General features: G+C 36.5%; 1 protein-coding gene across 1 annotated transcript in view; it reads left to right on the top strand.

Annotated features, from left to right (window-relative positions):
- Positions 1 to 21,500, top strand: part of LOC107583453 (zinc finger MYM-type protein 4-like) — a 32,452-nt gene extending 10,952 nt beyond the window's left edge. The window contains exons 8-29 of the mRNA XM_016269653.1: positions 1,548 to 1,965; positions 2,842 to 3,004; positions 3,202 to 3,408; positions 3,650 to 3,797; positions 4,456 to 4,571; positions 4,838 to 5,179; positions 5,395 to 5,545; positions 6,208 to 6,380; positions 6,593 to 6,737; positions 6,925 to 7,041; positions 7,138 to 7,181; positions 8,697 to 8,844; positions 8,961 to 9,091; positions 9,170 to 9,302; positions 9,416 to 9,607; positions 12,427 to 12,521; positions 16,640 to 16,784; positions 16,955 to 17,106; positions 18,282 to 18,396; positions 19,860 to 20,108; positions 20,230 to 20,353; positions 21,055 to 21,500. Coding sequence (XP_016125139.1) covers positions 1,548 to 1,965; positions 2,842 to 3,004; positions 3,202 to 3,408; positions 3,650 to 3,797; positions 4,456 to 4,571; positions 4,838 to 5,179; positions 5,395 to 5,545; positions 6,208 to 6,380; positions 6,593 to 6,737; positions 6,925 to 7,041; positions 7,138 to 7,181; positions 8,697 to 8,844; positions 8,961 to 9,091; positions 9,170 to 9,302; positions 9,416 to 9,607; positions 12,427 to 12,521; positions 16,640 to 16,784; positions 16,955 to 17,106; positions 18,282 to 18,396; positions 19,860 to 20,108; positions 20,230 to 20,353; positions 21,055 to 21,265 — 3,719 coding nt within the window. The 3' untranslated portion in view covers positions 21,266 to 21,500. The remainder of the gene's footprint in view (positions 1 to 1,547; positions 1,966 to 2,841; positions 3,005 to 3,201; positions 3,409 to 3,649; positions 3,798 to 4,455; positions 4,572 to 4,837; positions 5,180 to 5,394; positions 5,546 to 6,207; positions 6,381 to 6,592; positions 6,738 to 6,924; positions 7,042 to 7,137; positions 7,182 to 8,696; positions 8,845 to 8,960; positions 9,092 to 9,169; positions 9,303 to 9,415; positions 9,608 to 12,426; positions 12,522 to 16,639; positions 16,785 to 16,954; positions 17,107 to 18,281; positions 18,397 to 19,859; positions 20,109 to 20,229; positions 20,354 to 21,054) is intronic.

Genomic DNA, 21,500 nt, shown 5'->3' with positions numbered 1-21,500 from the left:
TATCTGCAAAGTTACGAAGCTGAAAGTTCAATGCAAACGGAGATATCATCTTTTAAAATTCAGGCAGTTTAATGCCTACAAAAACGGCTGGTAGGGACTACAAGAAGTTACTTCCTTGGTTCGTGACGTCACAAACCCAGATAAACCCCGCCCTCGGGAAAAGGCAGCAAAGGGGGCAAGACCATGCTGCGCTGCTTTAGAGAAGAGGAAGAGAAAACTAGGGGTGCATGTAAAAATCTATTCATATATGAATCACGATTCTGTCTTCTAACGATTCTAATGGATTCACAAGTTTCAAAATCAATGTTCTAAAGCAGCGGTTCTTAATACTGTTCCTCGCGTCCCCCTGCTCTGCACACGCTCTGCATCTCTTTCGCTCTCTCTCATTCAGCTCAGCTCCAACAATGAACCGTTCCAATTATACACTTATTTTCACATAGCTATGAGAAGCATTAAACATGGACGCGCATGCGGTTGCTGTACTGTATTAAAGCTTTAATCAGGATAAAACCATATATTAAAAGCTAACATAAGCAGTAGCATTTACAAATAACAGCGTATATCTAAAAGTATGAGACAACAACAAACAAAAAACATAGGCCTACCATTAAAAGCCATGCTTGCACAGGTTCTGCACGATCCTCTTCAATAATATCCTCTGCTTCTCAATCGAGCTCAAACTGATAAGCGATATTAACCACGCCATTGTTTACAATACAACTGGAGCACATGCCGCTGAGGTGAAGGGCAGGACGTTTAGACGCGCACTAGAGGAGGTTTAGCCAATCACAACACACTGGGCTAGCTAACCAATCAGAGCCCATCGCCTATTTCTGAGGGCGGGGCTTCATAAAAACGGGAAAAGATCAGTCCGTTTCTCAGAGACGGGACAGAGCTGTGTGGAATAAAGGTAAATTGTGAAAAATAATGCGTTTTTTTTTTGACGAAGCATTTACACATGTTAGAATGCACCCCATAAACACAATCAAGCCTAGAAAAAAACCCAGTGAACCACCCCTTTAAATTTATCAAAAGTGACAGTGAAGGTATTCATGATGTTACAAAATTTGATTTCTATTACAAATAAGTGCTGTTCATTTAAACTTTCTATTCATCAAAGAATCCTGAAAAGTATCATGGTTCTCCACAAAAACCCATGTTTTCACTGAAAAGCAGTTTTCAGCCGTGATAAGAAATGTTACTTGAGGGATCATGTGAAACTGAAGACTGGTTATTGAAAATTACATATAGTTCATTAAATATAGCATACAGTTAAAATTGTAACAATATTTCACAATATTACTGTTTTTACTACATTTTTGATCAATTAAATGCAGCTTTAGGAATTAAGAGACAAACAAGAAACAACAATCTCATATTTCAAAAAATATTTTAAGAAACACTCTTAATTTTTCCAAAAATAGTGCGCGTATTCTTTCTAAAACATTTCAGTTCATAAAAATTTGTTTTGAATCAGTTTTTTGAAACTGGCCCTTTGAACTGATTCACAGCAATGAATCAAACTTAACTGTTGTTATTTCACACAGCATCTATGGCACCCTCCCATGCATCGTCATTCTCAGTGATGTCCCAGAACACTGCCTCACTCAGAGGAACCACTATACTTCTGCCAGCCCAAACCCAAACTCAGCTTCAGCTCCGGCTGCAGCCCAGGACCCAGATGCATTCTCAAATCCAGACTCACCCCCGAATGCAGCCGCCGATGATGCCACAAACACACCTACAGCTTCCTGCCCAGCCACCCCAGGTCCATGCTCCTCCACCCACAGTGAGGATCTGCTGCTCGGGCTGTTCTAAAATCCTCCAGAAGGGTCAAACAGCATTCCAGCGAAAAGGCTCCAACCAGCTGTTTTGCTCCACCGTGTGTCTAACTAGTTTCAGTTTACCCTCAGTTCAGTTTACCCCCATCATTGCCCCTAAGAAGACCTGCAACCTCTGCCTTAAGTGAGTTCTGATTGTTTATATACTTTGTCGTTTACTTTATAATAAATCCATCTTAATTGTATAGATAACTGAAAAAATGTGTTAAAGGAATAGTTTACCCATAAATTGTTATTTATTTACTCACCCTCATGTTGTTCCGAACACAAAAGATGTTAATCAAAAAATCTAAGTTGCTCTTTTCCATATAATGAAAACATATAGGGCCAGATTTACTAAACGGGGCAAATTAAATGCATCTCCAAATTCCATAAAAGCGCCAATGTGAGTGGAAAGTTCTGCAGGTGACCTTCTGACAATGTGCAAATCAATAAACACAGCCAGCTCATTTTCATGACCAACATGAACTACCAAAAGCAGGACATTAAACAATGGCATAAATACCAGTAAACTGACTACTGCAAACTTTAGTAAATCCCATTGCATGATTTATGTAAATGCTCTCCTCCAAATTAATTTTGCATCTGAAAGGGAAACTCTTACAAATGCATATGCAATAAGGTCAGCTGCAACAATTTCTGCGTCCAAGCCTTTTTCACTGCGTGTTTTTAGTAAATCCTGACAGTGGTTTTTAATGCCATAAGAGAGTTTGCAATGACGTAAGCTGTGTTAGTAAATCTTACCCATAGTGATCCATAGTCATTTTGGAGGTTATATGGAATACAACAGCTGAGAAAATCTAAACAATTACTATTATGTTCCAAGGAAGAAAAATTTAAATTTGGAATGGCAAAATGGTGAATAAATAGTTTGAAAAGCTACCTTTAAAAATGTGTAAATCAATTATATAACCTTCATAATGGTTCAGATATTTGCATAATTGAATACAATTGTACAAATGGTATGTGATCATTTTTTTATATCTTTATTGTTTCAAAGGGTCATTGTCAATCTGAAGGACTTGATAACCATCCCAGTGGGATCTATGAACACACTAAAGGAGTTCTGCAGCCTAGCTTGTCTAAATATTTATAAAGACAGATATGAAGATGCACCTCCAGATCTATATACACAATGCGGCGTGTGTAAGTTGGTCAAAGAGGTAAGGCTTAAATGATACACGTGATGTAAATTTAGACTAAATAAACATTTTGTTGCTTTGCTTTCTGCATAATTTCTTACTCCCTTATGTAAACATCTCTTCAGCCCACTGCAAGGTCATAGAACGTCAATGCAACTTGGATTCCATTCGGTTAAATGCTGTGTTTAAGACATGCACTGTTTTTCTTTGCTTTACAGATTCAGCATGAAGTGACTCATCTGGGTGCCGTGCACAAACTGTGCAGCGATGAATGCTTTGCACGCTTCAGATCTTCCAGAAACCTCTACATGAGCTACTGTGAGAACTGTGGCAACTGTACAGCCTCAGGAAACTATCACTTGGTTCAGATAGAAGATAGTATTAAAAAGTTCTGCTGCACCGAATGCATCGCCAATTATAAACAGGTACCCCACCGTTACACGAATGAACTTGCTGTTCTCTGCTCAAACTGTGTTTGTTATTCATGGTATGATTCGTCCATTTTTCCGTCCTGTGGGATATGCAGATTTGAATTTGACTTGTCTCTCGATCCCATTTCCTCTCTGCTATAACATTGCAATCAATAAAAGTGAAAAGCCCAAACATATTTTAAAAACAAAATAATTTTGTGGATTTAAAGCTGTTGTCTTTCTCACTGTGTTGCAGAAAAGTGGCAAGAGGCTTCACTGTCCCTACTGCCAAGATATAAAAAATATTGAACAAATGATGGAAGGGACAAACATACAGGGTGTCACAGAATTCTTCTGCTCTCAAAGATGTGTGGCCCTGAGTCAAGCATCTCCCAGTCTGACAGGTACATTTTGTGTGGTAGCAGACCATGACAAATATCCTCCTCTGTGTGTCCAGGTCACATTTCACCCCAAAGTCAAGAGGAAAAAACACATTTAAAAATAAATAAAAATTTTTGGTCTGTTTGCTTTGATGACAATTAAGCATTTTTTTTACTGTAATATGAAAAAAGTCTTACTCCATGTTTTACTTCTACTTTTTTATAATTTTCATTAGTGATTTTTTAAAATTAATTTAAAATTATTTTTAAACACATTTTATTATTATTATTATCAGGCTTTGTTTTAGTAAATGGAAAAAAATAATTGTACTAAAACAAAGCCTGTTGCGACTTTGAATTAAGCCAGACTTTCAATTTTGAAACAAGTTTGAAATCTAATTTATTTTATAACTTTTTTTTAATTTTTTATTCTGAATCAGTTGTCCTTCAACATCTTAAAAATACTTCGTTTTAATAAAACCATAAATTATTCAAAACTATTTCGTAACTTATTTCAAAGTTAAATGAACTATTTTTTTAAATAAAATTATTTGAAATTGCATTGTTTTCACTGTTCAGTGTGTGACACATTCTTGAGATTTTGAGGTGTAGATCTTGAGGTTTTATGAGATTCACCAAAAAAGTTTTTTCTTGTACTAATCTGTCTTGCTCTGCTCTTTAGGCACCTCTTTTCCATGCACAACTTGCAAGAAGGTAGCTGTTCCTCAGTATCACCTTGCCATTTCTGATGGGTCCATCAGGAACTTCTGCTCATTAGATTGTGTGGGCAAATTCCAGGTATTGCATTCTGTCTTTATTTCCAGTATTTGTTTTTACAAATGTTTTTATAAATGTGATGTGATGGACATTATTTCTATCCACAATTATATATATGCTTCTGTTCCTTAGCAATGAAAACAATTACTAGATTATAATAGTTTGTGTTGTCTATACACCTGCTTGTTTACGGGTATAACGCTTCATCTGCTCTCTTTCCTCCACACAGTAATATTGGTCTTAGTAAATCAGATGATCATTTTTCTTTTCTTTTTTTTTATCTATAGGAGAAACTGAATGCATCTGTACCTCATAACCAGATGAACGGAAACTTACATGGACCTCAGCCTCAGAGCGCTGCACCACCTCGACCCGCCACCGACCATCTCCAGCCCACTCAAACATCATCCAGTGTTCCTGCCCCAAACCACAACCCTCTCCCACCTTTTGTACCACCATCCAATCAAAATCCAGTTTCGACTTGCGTGCCGGCTCCTGGTGTGGTAAACTCACAAGACGCCCAGCTGCAATGGCCAAACAAGCCTCCCTCATCCTCTGACACAGTACGGCTGACGTGCAAGCAGTGCCAGAATCAGTTCAGCTCGAAGCCTGAGGTTATCCAGTTCAAGGTACGGCTTCCAAAATCAAGAGCAAGAGTGACAGAATTGCTGGCTGAATCACAGCCGTATTGATATTCAGAACAACAGCGCAATTGCAAATGTGGTGTTGCTTTTTATACAGCATCTCTATAAGCTTCAGACAGTATTGGCCAGTTCATTATTTTGTGAAATAATTCTTTGTAGTTCTTCAAAAACATTGTTTAAAAAAACTTTCTCTTTTTTAGGGTCATGCAGGGTTGTTCTGTTCTCGAGCATGTTGCGAAAAGTATAAGAGGGAAAGCAATGTGAAAGCTTTGTGCGAATACTGCAAAATAGAGAAAGTGGTCAAAGACATCATCACATATGAAAAGCAGCCGAGACCTTTCTGCTGTGAAGGTTTGTGAAATTTCTTTAATTGATTCTTATATCAGTGGTTCTTTATGGAGCCCCCACACATGACATGTGGGAAAAAAGAATTGTATATCATGGCCACAAATTAAGAACTGGTTCCTTAATTTACTTGTTTGTTCCCTCGTTTTTGTAAATCATGGCCACAATTTCCTAATTTGTTCCCTCATTTTAGTTCAGTCAAAACGAGGGAAGAATTGGTAAATTATGGCAACATTTTACTACAGCGTGGGAAAGAATTAGTAAATTGTGGCCATAATTGAATAAAAATAAGGGAATTAATTTGTAAATCATGAATTATCAAGTTGTATGAACAAATTCTTAATTCGTGACCACGATATACATTTATATATATTTTTGTGTCATGTGCATGGTGCTGTAGTTCTTAAACTAGCTCAAGTGATCTTTATTGTTTTGCTTCTTATTATGCTTATGCAGTTCGCATTAGTATGATTCAATTTCATTCTACACTTTCATTTACATGCTTAAGAGTATACAATTGAGTTCATGTTTAGAGTGGCCAATTGATATATAATGTAAAATCTTGAAGAAAAACAAGTCGAGGACTTTTCTAAATAATGGTTGGTGTTTATGCCTCACTTTTCCACATACATTTACTTGCCTTTCATTAATTATTTCTTGTTTTATAGGTTGTAAACTGCTTTTTAAACACGACCTTGCCAAACGACATGGAGGTCAATGCAGGGTTTGTGCCTACTGTCAAAACATGACCCACAAAACCATTCAGAATTTCTTTGGGGGCAAACTTGAGGAGTTTTGCAAAGAGGAGTGCATGTCTCTCTACACAGTGCTCTTTTATGAGGTTAGAGATAAAAAAATAAAAATTTTTTAGCTGTAGCTATTCTTTATTTCTTCAAGAAAGCCTTACAATCATCTCTTTGGTTTGGGTTAAATTATATTGCGAACTGATCGTCAGTGTTTGCTTTTGTATGCAATATATACACGGTTGAATTCTTTATAGCCACTTTTAATTGTTTCTCATTTTTGCTTCATTTCTGCATGAATTTATATCAGATGGCCAAGTGTCATGGCTGTAAGAATCAGGGCTCACTAAAGGAAAGCCTCGTCTGGGATGGAACAACAAGACACTTTTGTAACCTGTCCTGTTTGCTGCAGTTCTGTTCAAAGTGCATTGCCCCTCATCAGCCAGCAAGCAACGGTACGTCACCATGTAGTTCTATAAAACCGTATAGTAGAGCTACCAGTTTACATTAACACATTTATTTATTTAGCAAAGTGAAACCTTTTGATAAAGACCTGCAGTGCAGTGTTCCTACTGTAAAATGTAATTATCAAAACTGATTTTATTATGAGAAGGACTCACTCTTGTTGCTTCATGATTGAAGGTACTGTGTCTAACACTACTACAGTCCAAGCTCCATTATCTCTGTCGAAAGACATGCCTGTAATTGGTGGTGTGGTGTCGCTGGCCTCCACATTACCTGGAAATACTGCTCTCACAGGTATTCAGCTGTCATGTTTTTCTTTGATGTGTCTTCAAATGGAATCAAACTGCAAAATCGTTTCATTTGTTTTAATTTTATAAGTTTTCTTTGCAGGAGCTCTACCTACCTCAAATGCCAGCTCAAAAAACATGGGTGAAGTAAGTACTGATGCACACATACTTTGTGTTACAAAGGGTTGTATAAAGTACACGCTACTGTTCAAAAGTTTAGTTTTTTACTTTTCAGCAAGGATCAGTGTTGGGCAGTAACGCATTACTTAGTAACGCGTTACTGTAATTTGATTACTTTTTTAGTAACGGTGTAATTTAACGCGTTATTTTTTTCAAAATAGTAATTAGAGTATAGTTACAAGCCAAAGTCTCTATACGTTACTGCCACGTTACATTGCTTACAGAATGCAGTGTTTTATAATCTAGAGATTGTAAAAAGGATGTAGCACACGCACTGTCGAGTCCAGTGCCAGTGGATTAGAGACCTGCTCCCGCGAGACCCGACGCAACCGAGTGTGGCACGGGACAAGATGGGCGAGTGCTGGTGCGGGCGGGTAGACACTCGTGTGTGTGTGTGGGTGTGTGTGTGTGTGTGCGTGGGATGCGGGAGAATAAAATGATTCACGGGACTCCCGCAAAATAGAAATATCTAAACATAAAATATCTAAAACAAATAAATTGTTATTCATCTATTGCACAAAAGCAACATGAACTAATATAAAATATAAACGATTAACAGATGCAAGCGTATGCAGAGTTTCTATTTAGGCTATAACACGTGCAGCCGCTTGCTTTAGTTAAAAATAACAGTGTTCTGTGAATGTTGACGCTTTAATAACAAATATTTATCGGGAGTGTGTATGCTGGGATTTCATAAATTTTTAATGGAGAAAAACGTTACGTAACTAGTAATGTAACTAATTATTATTTCAAAAGTAATCAGAACAGTAACGTGATTACTTTTAAAAGGAGTAATCAGTCAATTTGATTACATTTTCAGAGTAACTTGCCCAACACTGGCAAGGATGCATTTAATTTTAAATGTAAAGATATTTCTAATGTTACAAAAGCAGCACAACTGTTTTAATTCATTTGTTACATTTATAAGGCACTTTTCTCGACACTCAATGCACTTTTCACATTTTTGAAGGAGGAAATATACTCAAAGTTTTCTAGTTTTCATAATAAATGTTACTTGAGCAGCAAATCAGCATATAGAAGGATCACGTGACACTGAAGACTGGAGTAATGGTTGCTGAAAATTCAGCTTTGCCATCACAGGAGTAATTACAATTTAGTATATTTTAAAATAGAAAACAGTTATTTTGAATTGTTAATGATATCAGTGCATTTTTGATTAAATATTCGAAACTAGAAACTCCCCAAACTTTTGAATGGTTGTGAATGTAAAGATGCATTTATCAAAGGTTACTGAAATAAAAGTTAAAGTAACCAAGTAGAAAAAGTTTTTACACTTACAGAATAAATAAAACAAAATTCAAATAAAACAAATAAAGGTGTTTGATATTTTCATTTTTGATTAAGTTTAGGTATTGCTATTGGCTACTGAAATTTTGGTTTTCATAAAGATTTTCCATAATGTGCTTCTTTTTGCCAAAATGTGAATTTTCAGCCCTTTAAATGTAATTATTTTTCTAATAGGCCAGCACACAAACCGATGCTGCAGTGGCTGGTATTCCATATCGGAGAATGTTGAAGAACAAAGCTCTCATGTGCAGACCTATTACTGAAGAGCAAGGCGTCCAGTGTCAGCCTGAGCCCCCAATACCTCCAAATTTGTATGAAACAGGTTGGCCTTCCTCACTTTTACTATCACGCCTGCCAGAAGTCATTATGCCATACAATCATAAGCAATACAAAATATGTTTTAATGAAATATTGCATTTACACTTTCTCCGTCCTCAGTGGTTGATGAAAACGGAGAGACGGTGAAGCTGGTGCCAGTCCCGGTGCCCATTCCAGTGCCAGTCTACATCCCAGTGCCAATGCATCTTTATACCCAGTACACACCATTTCCACTGGGCCTACCTCTACCGGTATGTCATCTTATCTCAAATTATTCTGTGCTATAGTTTAAAGCTCATCTTGAATCATTTTGTACTGTTACCACCCAGGTGCCTGTTCCCATGGTCATCCCTGGATCTCAAGAAGCTGCCGAACAGAAAGACACTAAATGTAGCCTGCCTGCGCAGAGCTCAGTAGAAGACGATGAAGTGGAGAAGGGAAAAGACAAGCCTGCATCACACGGTACATAAACATTTTATTTCTATTGGACCTTTTGCTTATCCAGACATTTCTATCCAAATAAACTCCTTAAGTACTTCAGTATTTGATTGTATTGCACTTATCGTCTTGCTCAGACCAGGGCAGCACTTACAGTGGTGATCTGGAGTCAGAGGCCAGATCAACACCCTTCAGCTGGGCAGATGCTGAGGATCCTGGAACCAGCGTGAAGCCACTGGTGCCATCGACGGAACTAGAGGAGCCTATAGCTGCTCCGACCACATCTTTGTCATCAGAGCAACCAGATCTGGAAAACGATTTTCCTCGCTGTAAGTTAAGATTTAAGAAATGTGTTCATTGATTCAAATATTTAGTTGCAATTAATCTCAATTATGTTTTTCTTTAGTTAAAGGCACAATATGTAATTTTCGCCGCTGGAGTGCGCGTATTCAGAATAAACAAAGAGACAAAGGCGTAGTTTGATGACGCTGTGACTGAGTGTGGAATCACGGGAGTTGTCGTCTTCATCCCCACAGCCGATGCAATCCGACGGGACTCGGGCAGAAATCATGTTCATGGATGAGCTAATGATTTATTAACGTAGTAGAATGAAGCAGGGTGAGGCTGAAAGTCGTCGAAGTGAAACGAGGCCGCTGAACGAGCGTGACACACGGCTCGAAAGCAGCGGAGCTTTTATTATGCCACAGTCGACCGCTTCCACTCCTTCCGGTCGTGCGTATGTGGGGGAAAAAAGCAACGCTGTTTTATCATACTATATACATTTGAAAGTTCTGTTATAAAGCTACTCAGTGCGGTCGTCACCGGTCTATTAAAACGCAAAACATATTAAAGCGTCTTTGGTGTTTCGAGGGGTTATGACATCATTGGCAGGCGACACTATGGACACGGTCCGTGTCACTAGTTAAAATAGCTTATTTCTCTGGATTTAAACATTCTTCGAAACATTTGGGATAATGCAAGTACACAAGTCAGCAAAATATATATCACTGTTTTAGTGATTTTTGGATATTTTAATAAAAAAAACGTACATATTGTGCCTTTAAACATGCCAACATCTTTGTGTTTTTTGTCGATTTTTCTCGAAACATACCGACTTAACTTGGTGCTAACTTAAAAAATTTTTTTGTCATTTTTCAAGCACTGTGTGGACTTAAGGTCATTGCACACTGAGTCCGAAATTTTTGTCCAAAATTTTCGCACTTTAAAAAATAAATACAACCTCACGTCAATCACGTTTACACACTGCCTCTGAAACTTTTGTCCGTCTTAAAAAAAAAAAATAAAGATTTTCTGTGTTTTGAGAGGTTTTTTGACAATTCAGAGCCACCGTACAAGCGAACGCCAAAATCCAGAATGGTGTCTGACAAGTTGATCCACTTCGTCTCACGGCACAAAGCACTGTACAGGTCCTTGTACACTTGAGTTCATAGAAATTGGTGGTCGTCTTTTTAATATGTGGCTCCAGTGTCGCTAGCAAAGCATCAAACTGAGCCACTAGCTATGTTTCCATCCAAAGATTAGAATTAAACTCAAAACTGGAGTGTCGCATAAAACATTTGCAAATAAAGCAAAGAGAACAAAATCATCACTTCTTGGTAAACTGCCACTAAATATCACTTAAGAAAACTAGGAAGAAGCCACTGAACATAGAATTTTTCATATATGTGACCCTGGACCACAAAACCAGTCTTAAGTCGCTGGGGTATATTTGTAGCAATAGCCAAAATTACATTGTATGGGTCAAAATGATTGATTTTTCTTTTATGCCAAAAATCATTAAGATCATGTTCCATGAACATATTTTGTCAATTTCCTACTGTAAATATATTAAAACTTAATTTTTGATTAGTAATATGCATTGCTAAGAACTTCATTTGGACAACTTTAAAGGCGATTTTCTCAATATTTTCTTTTTCTTTTTACACCCTCAGATTCCAGATTTTCAAATAGTTGTATCTCGACCATATATTGTCCTATCTTAACAAACCATACATCAATGGAAAGCTTATTTATTCGGGTTTCAGATGATGTATAAATCTCTATTTCTAAAAATGGACCCTTATGACTGGTTTTGTGGTCCAGGATCACATATGATAAATTACTTGCGCCTCAGAGTGAGCAGACGAAACACAATGCAGTCATTGCTTTCGGAGGCGGATGCTGCTGTTTTTGAACGCAGTCGTGTAAGACAATTATACAGAAATACTTTGACGACAGACTTTGCTCAGGCATTTCAGAATGACCATAACAACATATAGATGCTGTGAACGAGATCGGTCCGCTGCTAGTCAAGTTATCCCGTCGCACAGCGCAAAGTCACATGACGTTTTCGATGTGCATGGATGAATTTATTGGGTAAATGTGTTTCCAGCGTAGTTTATGCTCATTTTTTCTTATCGGATAAAAAGTTTATCCTACTCAAATGTGCGCATAAGTTTTTTTTTTTATGCGCATTTTTAGAATTTATGCGCATCTTGGCGTTTCCATCCAATGTTTTTTTTAAAATGCGATATTCCAAAATGTGCATAAAAATAGGCCTGACATCTTAAAGTAAAGTTGGAATCGCTCGGGATAATCCTGCAGCCCCTTAATAAGGAGGTGGAACACTCCTTCCTCTCTACGCTATCTCAGGATTGGATGGACCCAATATTCCCTCTTTCTTTTTCTCTTTTTAAGAAGAGAGAGGACAACAAAATCATCCTCAACTGCTTGAAGACTCCATTTTGTATTGTTTTGTGAATTTTTTCACAACGATTTAATAAGCATCGGACTCTGTGTGCAAGGTTTCTGTGCATGACGAATTTTTAGGATGACGAACATGGAAGAAAAAAAACACATACGAAAATATCGGACTCCGTGTGCAAGGACCTTAGGCTTTAATTTGTTGCATGTTCTGATGCCCTTTTTTATTCATGTTTAAACAAATGTGGGTAATATTTCATTCTTGATGAGTTATGATGATAATTCATTAAAAAACAAGTGATCTTTCTGGAATGCTACTAATACGCGAGTCAATGACATTACTTATTTTTGATCTCTTGCATTAAAACACTATTTTAACAGATTTTGTGCTTTTGTAATGTGTAAGATCTCTCAAAATTATAACACGCATTACGTCATTTCACAGCAACAGCTGACCCTGGATCAGCTAAAGAGAACAGACTGGTATTGACGCTGAAGAGACGTAAGAGGGGCAGAGACGGCCACCCTCCCAGAAAAAGGGTATGTAATCTGACAGAATCAGATTCCTGGCTTTTTGAGGAGACATTTGTCACGAGCGACAGAACGACAGAGAATGGAGAAGAGTCTTTTCACAGTTTGGAAGGTTGAAGTGTGAAGTCCGTTGAAGTGGGTTGTTTCCCAACTTTTAGATGTATGAAATGTTTCCAAAATCTCTTGTCCAATTAGGAAGTCTGCCAAGTGAAAGGTTAAACGTCTTAAATGTCTTGTTTTTTTTTACTTGAATTGATTATCATAATGGTTCTGAAAGTGTGTGGTTTAGAAGTTGATCAATATATATTTAGGAGCACACCGACTTCAGAGAGACTATTTCTTTCTCGAAAGCTTAGTTTAAAAAAGAAAGAAAAGATTTTTAACATTTAAGATCATGTGGCTGTATCTGTTGTCAAAGACTGTTAATTGCTCCAAAACATTTGTATTATTTCTTGCATTGTGTCATATTGGTAGTTTACATTTTTGACTGGTCATTTTAAAAATGATTTAGGCATGACAGATAATAGGTATTGATGTTTTCCATTTGTCAATGGCAAATCACAAGGCTGTTTTGCTGTTCTTTTATAGAGTTTTTGTTGTACATAGAGAAGTTGTGGAAAGTTATATAGAGATATGTACCTTTGGTTATCCAATACATTGTGCTATAAACTATTCAAGGTCACAAGGAGATGAACAAATGGAATTGCTGTTGTTGAAAATTGGGCTAATTTGTGGACTCTTCTGGGCATGATCAAAAAAATGTCAAATGTTGTGGACCATTTAATAAACATGAAATCAATCAGAGGAATCTGTGTACATCTGTCTAGATGAATTCAATAAAATTTTTAATTTAATAAATAATGTCACTGTTATCCCTGGAAATAAGCAGTATTGTTTGAATCGATGATTGTCGATTCAGTATTGTTTTTGAAACAGTATTGTTTGAAAAATGAATCGAAAAGCTCGAAGAAAAATATGAATCCAGCCCTGGTTTTGGATGTGCTATGAAACAAAAATGAAGTTAAATGAAAGTCTTCATTAAACTGATAGTTCACCAAAAAAAATTACAATTCTGTCATGAATGACATTTACTCCATGTAATTCTTAACCTGTACGATTTCTTTCTTCTGTGAAACAGATGAACTCTAATAACATTTCATTTGTGGGTGATCCATTCCTTTTAACACTTCTTATTCAGATGTGTCATGTGCTGAAATTACACATGTAGATGTCATAGTCCCATCATCCCCTACAGACCGTCGCTCATTACAGAGCTTTTCTAGAAATAAAACTCCTCCTTTTTCAAAGCTTACAATACCGGCTCCAATTTCTGTATGAGCTTAGCTTAATCTATGAAGACTTGGTCATTTTTTTTTTTAATTCTCATTTCATGGACTTGGTACCCCACGAGTAGAAATGAGCAGAGACAAAATTGAAATGTGAAAGATTTGATACATCACATCCAATCCCCGAATTCGAAGATTTGATGATCTCTAGGAGGACTCTTGAAAAGGGTATTTTCAGAAAAAAAACGTTATGGAAAATGTGGTTCAAAAGTTGTAAATTTGAAGTGTCAGTATCGCTAGAGAGGAGTTGATAGAGACCTCAGAACTGCCACCAGAAATCTTCAGGAACATTTTTATCCTGACAGGAAAGGAAAGAAAAGAAAAGGGTGCAGTGAGAAGTGTGATGCTGTCAGATGGCATTTGGAAGGTTTGTTTCCCTCCGGAGGGAACCTGGCAAATAGGACTGTCTGGCTTGTTTAAAGTGTGAAGCAGAGGCTGTTTAGAAAAGAATGCTGAAAGATACCAAGAACTTTGTACATAACACCACGCAGCCAAATACAATGAGACTGAATGCAGGCCGGATGGGGACAGAAGGAGATGATGATGGAGGAGTGGTTGCCATGGAGGCTGCTGCAGTTGAAGAGAGTCGCCATAAAAGGAGATGAATGTGTCGGCATCTGTCAAAATGTTTTTTTTTGTTTGTTTTTTTTTACAGTCTGAAGTGTCTGCGCCTGCTTTACTAGAATTGAATGTTATCGTTTGTGTCACTTACTCTTGAGGCATTATCTTTCTTTGGCTTCATTCATTCCAATACATTTGATGTATTTGTTTATTGATATATTTATTTTTTCTAGAGAGGATGTAGTGCCTTTGTTTATATTATCATCATTATAATTATATTGTTATTACTTATATTATCATTGTAGCGTTCACATTTTTGCCAGTGAAATACTTGCTGCCTCTGATAGGGGGGAAAATTGTTTCTTTTTCTTTCTTTTTTTTTTAATAAATGAGAAAGTGAAATTTACAGTAATTATGGGTCATTGTATTAACCTGAAATGGTTTATTTTTCACTAATTACTGGTTCACTGTGCATGTACCCTGATTATTACATAACTACTTACCGATTAAGTAAATAAATAGACATAAAATATTGATTGGAGTTGATTTGATTGGAGTTTTTGTTCTCTTGCTTGTAGACGAGCTTCAAGCTTCCTAATCATCCTAATAACAAGATGCACACTAAAACAATATTAATTAATAATATTACTTAGGGCTGCACGATTGACAAAAATCATAATTGTTGATTATTCCCTTGAAATTGTAATTACGATTATCACAATTTACATTAAATTATGTTTATACCATGGTTTGATGCAACTGCATGCCATAATTTTATATGAAAATAAACAAGCTGAAAACACTGACTGAAAAACCTTTAGTGCTTTTCTATAGTATTAAGCCTCAAATGTCAACTATACATCGGATTGGTTTCTTTAAATTATAAAAGTAAAAATATGAATGGTATTATAATGTTATACTTAAACTAAAACAATGGAAAAACCCTTAAGATAACATGTAGAAAGAAAAAAACATCTTAAAGGAACACTCCACTATTTTTGAAAATAGGCTTATTTTCCAACTCCCCTAGAGTTAAACAGTTGAGTTTTACCGTTTTCGAATCCATTCAGCCGATCTCCGGGTCTGGCGGTAGCACTTTTAGCTTAGCTTAGCATAGATCATTGAATCTGATTAGACCGTTAGCATCTCACTCAAAAATAACCAAAGAGTTTTTATATTTTTCCTATTTTAAAACTTGACTCTTCTGTAGTTACATCGTGTACTAAGACCGACGGAAAATGAAAAGTTGTGATTTTATAGGCCGATATGGCTAGGAACTATACTCTCATTCCGGCGTAATAATCAAGGAACTTTGCTGCCGTACCATGGGTGCAGCAGGCGCAATGATATTACGCAGCTCCTGAAAATAGGCTTATTGGAAATTACATAGCTGGGACTATTTTCAGGCGATGTAACTACAGAAGAGTAAAGTTTTAAATAGGAAAAATATAGAAACTCTTTGGTCATTTTTGAGCGAGATGCTAACGGTCTAATCAGATTCAATGATCTATGCTAAGCTAAACTAAAAGTGCTACCGCCAGACCCGGAGATCGGCTGAATGGATTCGAAAACGGTAAAACTCAACTGTTTAACTCTAGGGGAGTTGGAAAATGAGCCTATTTTCAATAATAGTGGAGTGTTCCTTTAAGCATGCAGAATAACATAAGTGGACTTTGAACGATTAATTGCCGCTTTTTACGATTACGTAATTGTGGCATCCATAATTGTAATCGCGATTAGAAATTTGATTAATTGTGCAGCCCTAATATTACTATAATCGTTAGAATATGTTACGTTTTCTATGGCCTAGTCAGCTATCATTTTTATCTACAATGTAATTTATCTGCCTCTATTTTAAAAATATAGTATCTGTTAATGTTTTAAATTAGCTTTTATTTTTACCTTTTCATTCAAGTTTTAGTAATTTTGTATTTTTTATTACTTTTTAATAACGTTTTTAAATATTTATGTATATAAATATTTAAAAACGTTATTAAAAAGTAATAAAAAATACTAAATTACTATATATATATATATAAATATATATATATATATTTTTTTTACTTTTAGTAATTTTAGCACTAAGACTTATTCTTTTTACTATCCCAAAGACCCACGAAACGGCATATTTTCAGATATTGTGTACTCCATTAATCTTAAGAAGTTCACTTTCAAAAAGATTGTCTAGTAATAAAAAGGGTGTTTTTGTGTCTCGTTCAGGGTCGTAAGCGATCTGGCACCGATACGTCGGGTGGTGTTTGGCTCAGTGCCTCCAGCACAAAGCTCAACCAAATGTACGGAGTCGAAGCCTGGGCCAGCTGGGTGAGAATGAAAACAGGACAGAGCGAACAGGAGCAGCAGTCCCGTAAGTTCACACATATGGGTCAGAACATGGAGTTGCTACCTCTCCGTCTGCTTCATGACTCACGCAGCGTGTGTCGTTAGTAAAGGTCACCGTCACAGTTTGTGTGTGACATTGCGCTGACCCACCATGTGTCTTAGCAACTTTTTCTTCTCCCACTGTGTTTTATTCAGGAGGCTCCATGACTATGAAGGAGAATGTGTTGCAGTGCACTTCTGCGGATCTCAGTTATGGTCTGTGCCGTTTCATCAAGGAGGTCCGCAGGCCGAACGGCGAGCCTTATGAACCCGATAGCATCTACTACCTGTGCCTGGGCATTCAGCAGGTTTGACCTTAAAAATAAATAATTTGCCCCTAAATCCAGCTTGATCCTTTACTACACCTTTGCTTCAGATAAATGTAAATACATGTAGGGCTGTCAAAAAAAATTTAGAATTTCGAATATTCGTCAAATAAAAAAAAAAATCCACATTTAAACATCCGAATTTAAGGTCTGCCTCAGCCGTCAGGCAGCCTTATCAGTGGCGCACGAGATGCAATGACGATGTATGTGTGTCATTGATTGCATTTGAATGCTTTTGTTAGCCTATCCCAGGGGTGGCGAACGTCGGTCCTGGAGAGCCGCAGCCCTGCAGAGTTTTGCTTCAACCCTAATCTAACACACCTGAACAAGCTAATCAAGATCTGAAGGGTTACTAGAAAGCTACAGGCAGGTGAGTTTTAATTAGGGTTGGAGCTGTACTCTGCAAGGCTGCGGCTCTCCAGGACCGGAGTTCGCCACTGCTGGCCTATCCAGTTGAACCCACTACATGCAGTGCTGCTACGTTGTTCATTCATATATTGAGGAAAACGAGAGCATCAGTGTAGAGAAGATGTTGTTTACGTCAAAACTGAAACCAAGCCGTTCACACAGAATGCATATTTATCACATTTTCTAGAGGGACATCTATCAGCATTGCACTCGCATCTCGCAGAGAGCGACATGTTTAGAAAGCCATGTAAAATTAATGCAAGTTCAACTTTTAAAAAACATGTCTAAAGACGTTATGGCGGTTTTCCCCATCCCACGGTATCTCATGTTTTTAAATGAAGAAAGTAGCCTACTCTTTGTGATTGGTTTTCGGTCCTTTGTATTAAACTATACATACAGTACATGCATGGTGCTGTTTTTTTTCTGTTTAATCAACTTTATTAATTATATATGGTTAGATAGTCGTGTTATTTTATTACGCTTTGAAGAAACGTGCATAATATTTTGCTCGATGTGCCCTCTTGTGGCCTCAGGAGAGAAGCCAAAAGCTTTTTTCCCCCTAACTGAAATTATGCCTTCGAATATGAATTCGAATTTTTATTATATTTAAGTAGAAAATTCGAATACATTTTTTCAGTCATTTTGACAGCCCTAATTACATGTAATTATTTTATTTTGAAAATTTTTTTTTTCCTTTTTTGATATTGCATTATGTTCTAATAAGTCTTCCGTCTTCACTCAATTTTTAGTGCCTGCTTGAAAATGAGCTTCTTGAAAATATCTTCACGGATTCACTTTACAGTCAGTTCATCACTGACATCACCACACTGCTGAAGGACTGGGGAAATTCATTGCCTCCTGGAGGTAAATGTGCTTTTCAAGATTTCCTCATTTTTGTTACATGCTTAAAAAAAATCATAATTGTGACCCTGTCTGTGAAATCCAGGCTAAAGTCTCAAAATGTAATTATGAGATAACCAGCATCAAAGTTTGATTTCAACCATTAATTTCACTATGATTACAATCTTTGACATGGCCTTACTGAGTCAATATTAAAGATATAAAGGTTACATTTTCTTTATAAAGTATGATTTTATGTACAAAACAGTAAATCACAAAAAAATAACTTAACAGGCAGGGTCACAATTTATTATCAGAAATAGTGCCTATTCAAAAAAAAACAAACCCCCAAAAATTTTGACTAACTTATGAGCCCATGTTAACAGCTTAATAAATTAAATGGCAGTTCTGGGCGCATCGTCCGAAAGCTTATGTGTTATTGTTCAGAGATATTTTCAGCATTAATACCCACAACCTTTACTTATTTGTATGCACACTAGCATATGTGAGTCTTAACTGTTTACATGGAAAGCTGATTAGCTTAATACCTTGAAATGTCATGCATTGCTAATAAAAATGTTTTAAATTGCATTTTTGTAATTGTATTGTCGTGCACGGTTTGACATAATTTCAATGGAGAAACTACATGGAATATTTTTACTTTAAAAAAATATATATATTATTTTTAAATACTACTGAACCCGTGTTATTTTAGTGTCATTTAGATTTTATTACAGTTTGTATCAATATATTGATTTAGTTTTTTATTTATTTATTTATTTTATTTGTCATTTTATTGTTTTTATTTCTGTTTTAGTTGTTTTACTACATCAAATTAAACTAAATGAAAAATGTTTTCTTGGCAACAGGCTGAAATCAGCCTTTTTCTTTAAGTATATCTATAATAACCCTGAAACTGAACTGAAATTGACTAGTAAAAAATATAAAAACTATGACTAGTTAAAATGTGTTCATAAAAAAACGACCTACTTTTTTAAACTGATGAAAAGTGACAGTAAAGACATTTATCATCTAAAAACATTTATCTATTTCAAATAATGCTGTTCTTTATATTTATCAAAGAATCCTGAAAAAAATTTATTACTGTTTCCACAAAAATACAAACAGTTTTCAACATTGATGATAAGAAATGGTACTTGAGCACCAAATCAGCACATTAGAATGATTTCTGAAATATCATGTGACAAGACCGGAGTAATAGCTGCTGAAAATGCTGCTTTGACATCACAGGAATAAATTACATTTCAAAATATATTAACATAGAAAACAGTTGTTTTAAATTGTAATGATATTTTACAATATTACTTTATTTACTGAATTTTGATCAAATAAATGCAGCCTTGAAAAACAGTTTAAAAATCTAACCAACCCCAAACTTTTTTTGTCCCTGATACAAGATTTAAAAACTCACTCTGGTTGTGAATAGGCTTTTAAGGCTATCATGATCTGTTTTTCTGTTTCTTCAGGATATATACACTCACGGGTTGAGGAAGAGTACCTTTGGGAATGCAAGCAGCTGGGCGCTCTTTCTCCTATTGTTCTGCTCAACACGCTGCTGTTTTTTGGAGCCAAGTTGCTCAACCTCAAAACGATTGAAGAGCATCGACGCCTTGCGTTCTCCAATGTCTCCCACTGCTCAAAGACCACCAAAAATGGCATGACCGCTTATCTTTGCTTCAGACTACCTAGCAAGGAAGAGGAAAAGGACAAAAAAGGTGAGGGCTGTGTTGAAGATGCAATGACCACATGGTGTTTAAATCTTTCCAGAGCTTCTAGTCACGAGAGCGTGCATCTGTGCTCATAATATTTCTTGATTTGTGTTAATTGAACATCAAGCACCAGCTGGTAAAAGGAGGAGAGAGGAAGAGACGGTGGAAGAGGAGTTTTTGGAGATGCCTGAGAATGTGGAGAACCCTTTACGCTGTCCTGTCAGACTCTACGAGTTTTATCTCTCGAAATGGTGAGTGTTATTTTAAAGGGTTAGTTCACTCAGAAATGCTGTGAAAGCGGATGGTTCTTTTACTGCCAAAATTGTCCTTCATCTGTGAAACATTTTTTTGTTGTGAACTAAAACTAAAGCTACTAAAAATAGAGTGGCACATTTTAGAGTGGCCTTTTATTGTGGCCAGCCTAAGGCACACCTTTGCAATAATCCTGCTGTCTAATCAGCATCTTGATATGCCACACCTGTGAGGTGGATGGATTATCTCGGCAAAGGAGAAGTGCTCACTAACACAGATTTAGACAGATTTGTGAACAATATTTGAGAGAAATAGGCCTTTTGTGTACATAGAAAAAGTCTTAGATCTTTGAGTTCAGCTCATGAAAAATGGGGGCAAAAACAAAAGTGTTGTGTTTATAATTTTGTTCAGTGTATTTGTTTGTTTGTTTGCTTGGATTTTCTACCTTCCATTTCATTGTGTTTCACAGAAGAATGAAAATAACACTCATTTGAAATTTTGGAGTGAACTATTCATTTACTGTAGTTTATTACTCACTTCTCTCACGTTTTGAATTATGCAAATGCTTGAATGATGCAGCTTGAGTTTTGCACACAAGATGAGCTTCATTCAAATTGCTCTTGCTTGAAGGAGAAGTGAACTTTTTCTGGTGCTTTTAGTAACAAGACTTTATAATGTTCATTCTCTTGTATATCCACAGCTCAAACTCTGTGAAGCAGCGTCCAGATCTTTTCTACCTGCAGCCCGAGGCCTCCTGTCATCCCAGCAGCCCTGTGTGGTACTCAGCCCAGCCACTGGATAGCACCATGATGGAGAGCATGCTCACACGTATCCTAGCTATACGGGACATTCACCTGGACTCTAAACATCAGCAAAAGTACCTAGACTCATCAGATGAGGAAAGCTCTTAATGAAAACCTACAAACTTTGAGATTTTGCTTTAAAAAAGAGCTCAAAAAAATAAACATCATGAGACATTTAATGACATCTACATATTGCTTTTATTCAGGTGGGAATGGACTAAAAAAACTGAAATGAATGAAACTGAAATTGTGCACAAGCTGAACAGACATTCCTTTAAGTCATTTATTCTATCATGAATGTTACAGAAAATGAAATTTGGAGGGAATTGTTTGGTTTTTAGTC

Source organism: Sinocyclocheilus grahami, unplaced genomic scaffold, assembly GCF_001515645.1.
Source record: "Sinocyclocheilus grahami isolate Dianchi unplaced genomic scaffold, SAMN03320097.WGS_v1.1 scaffold54.1, whole genome shotgun sequence".
NCBI classification, from domain to species: Eukaryota; Metazoa; Chordata; class Actinopteri; order Cypriniformes; family Cyprinidae; genus Sinocyclocheilus; species Sinocyclocheilus grahami.
The sequence above is the reverse complement of the archived record's forward strand: the minus strand, read 5'-3'. Positions and strand labels throughout refer to the sequence as shown.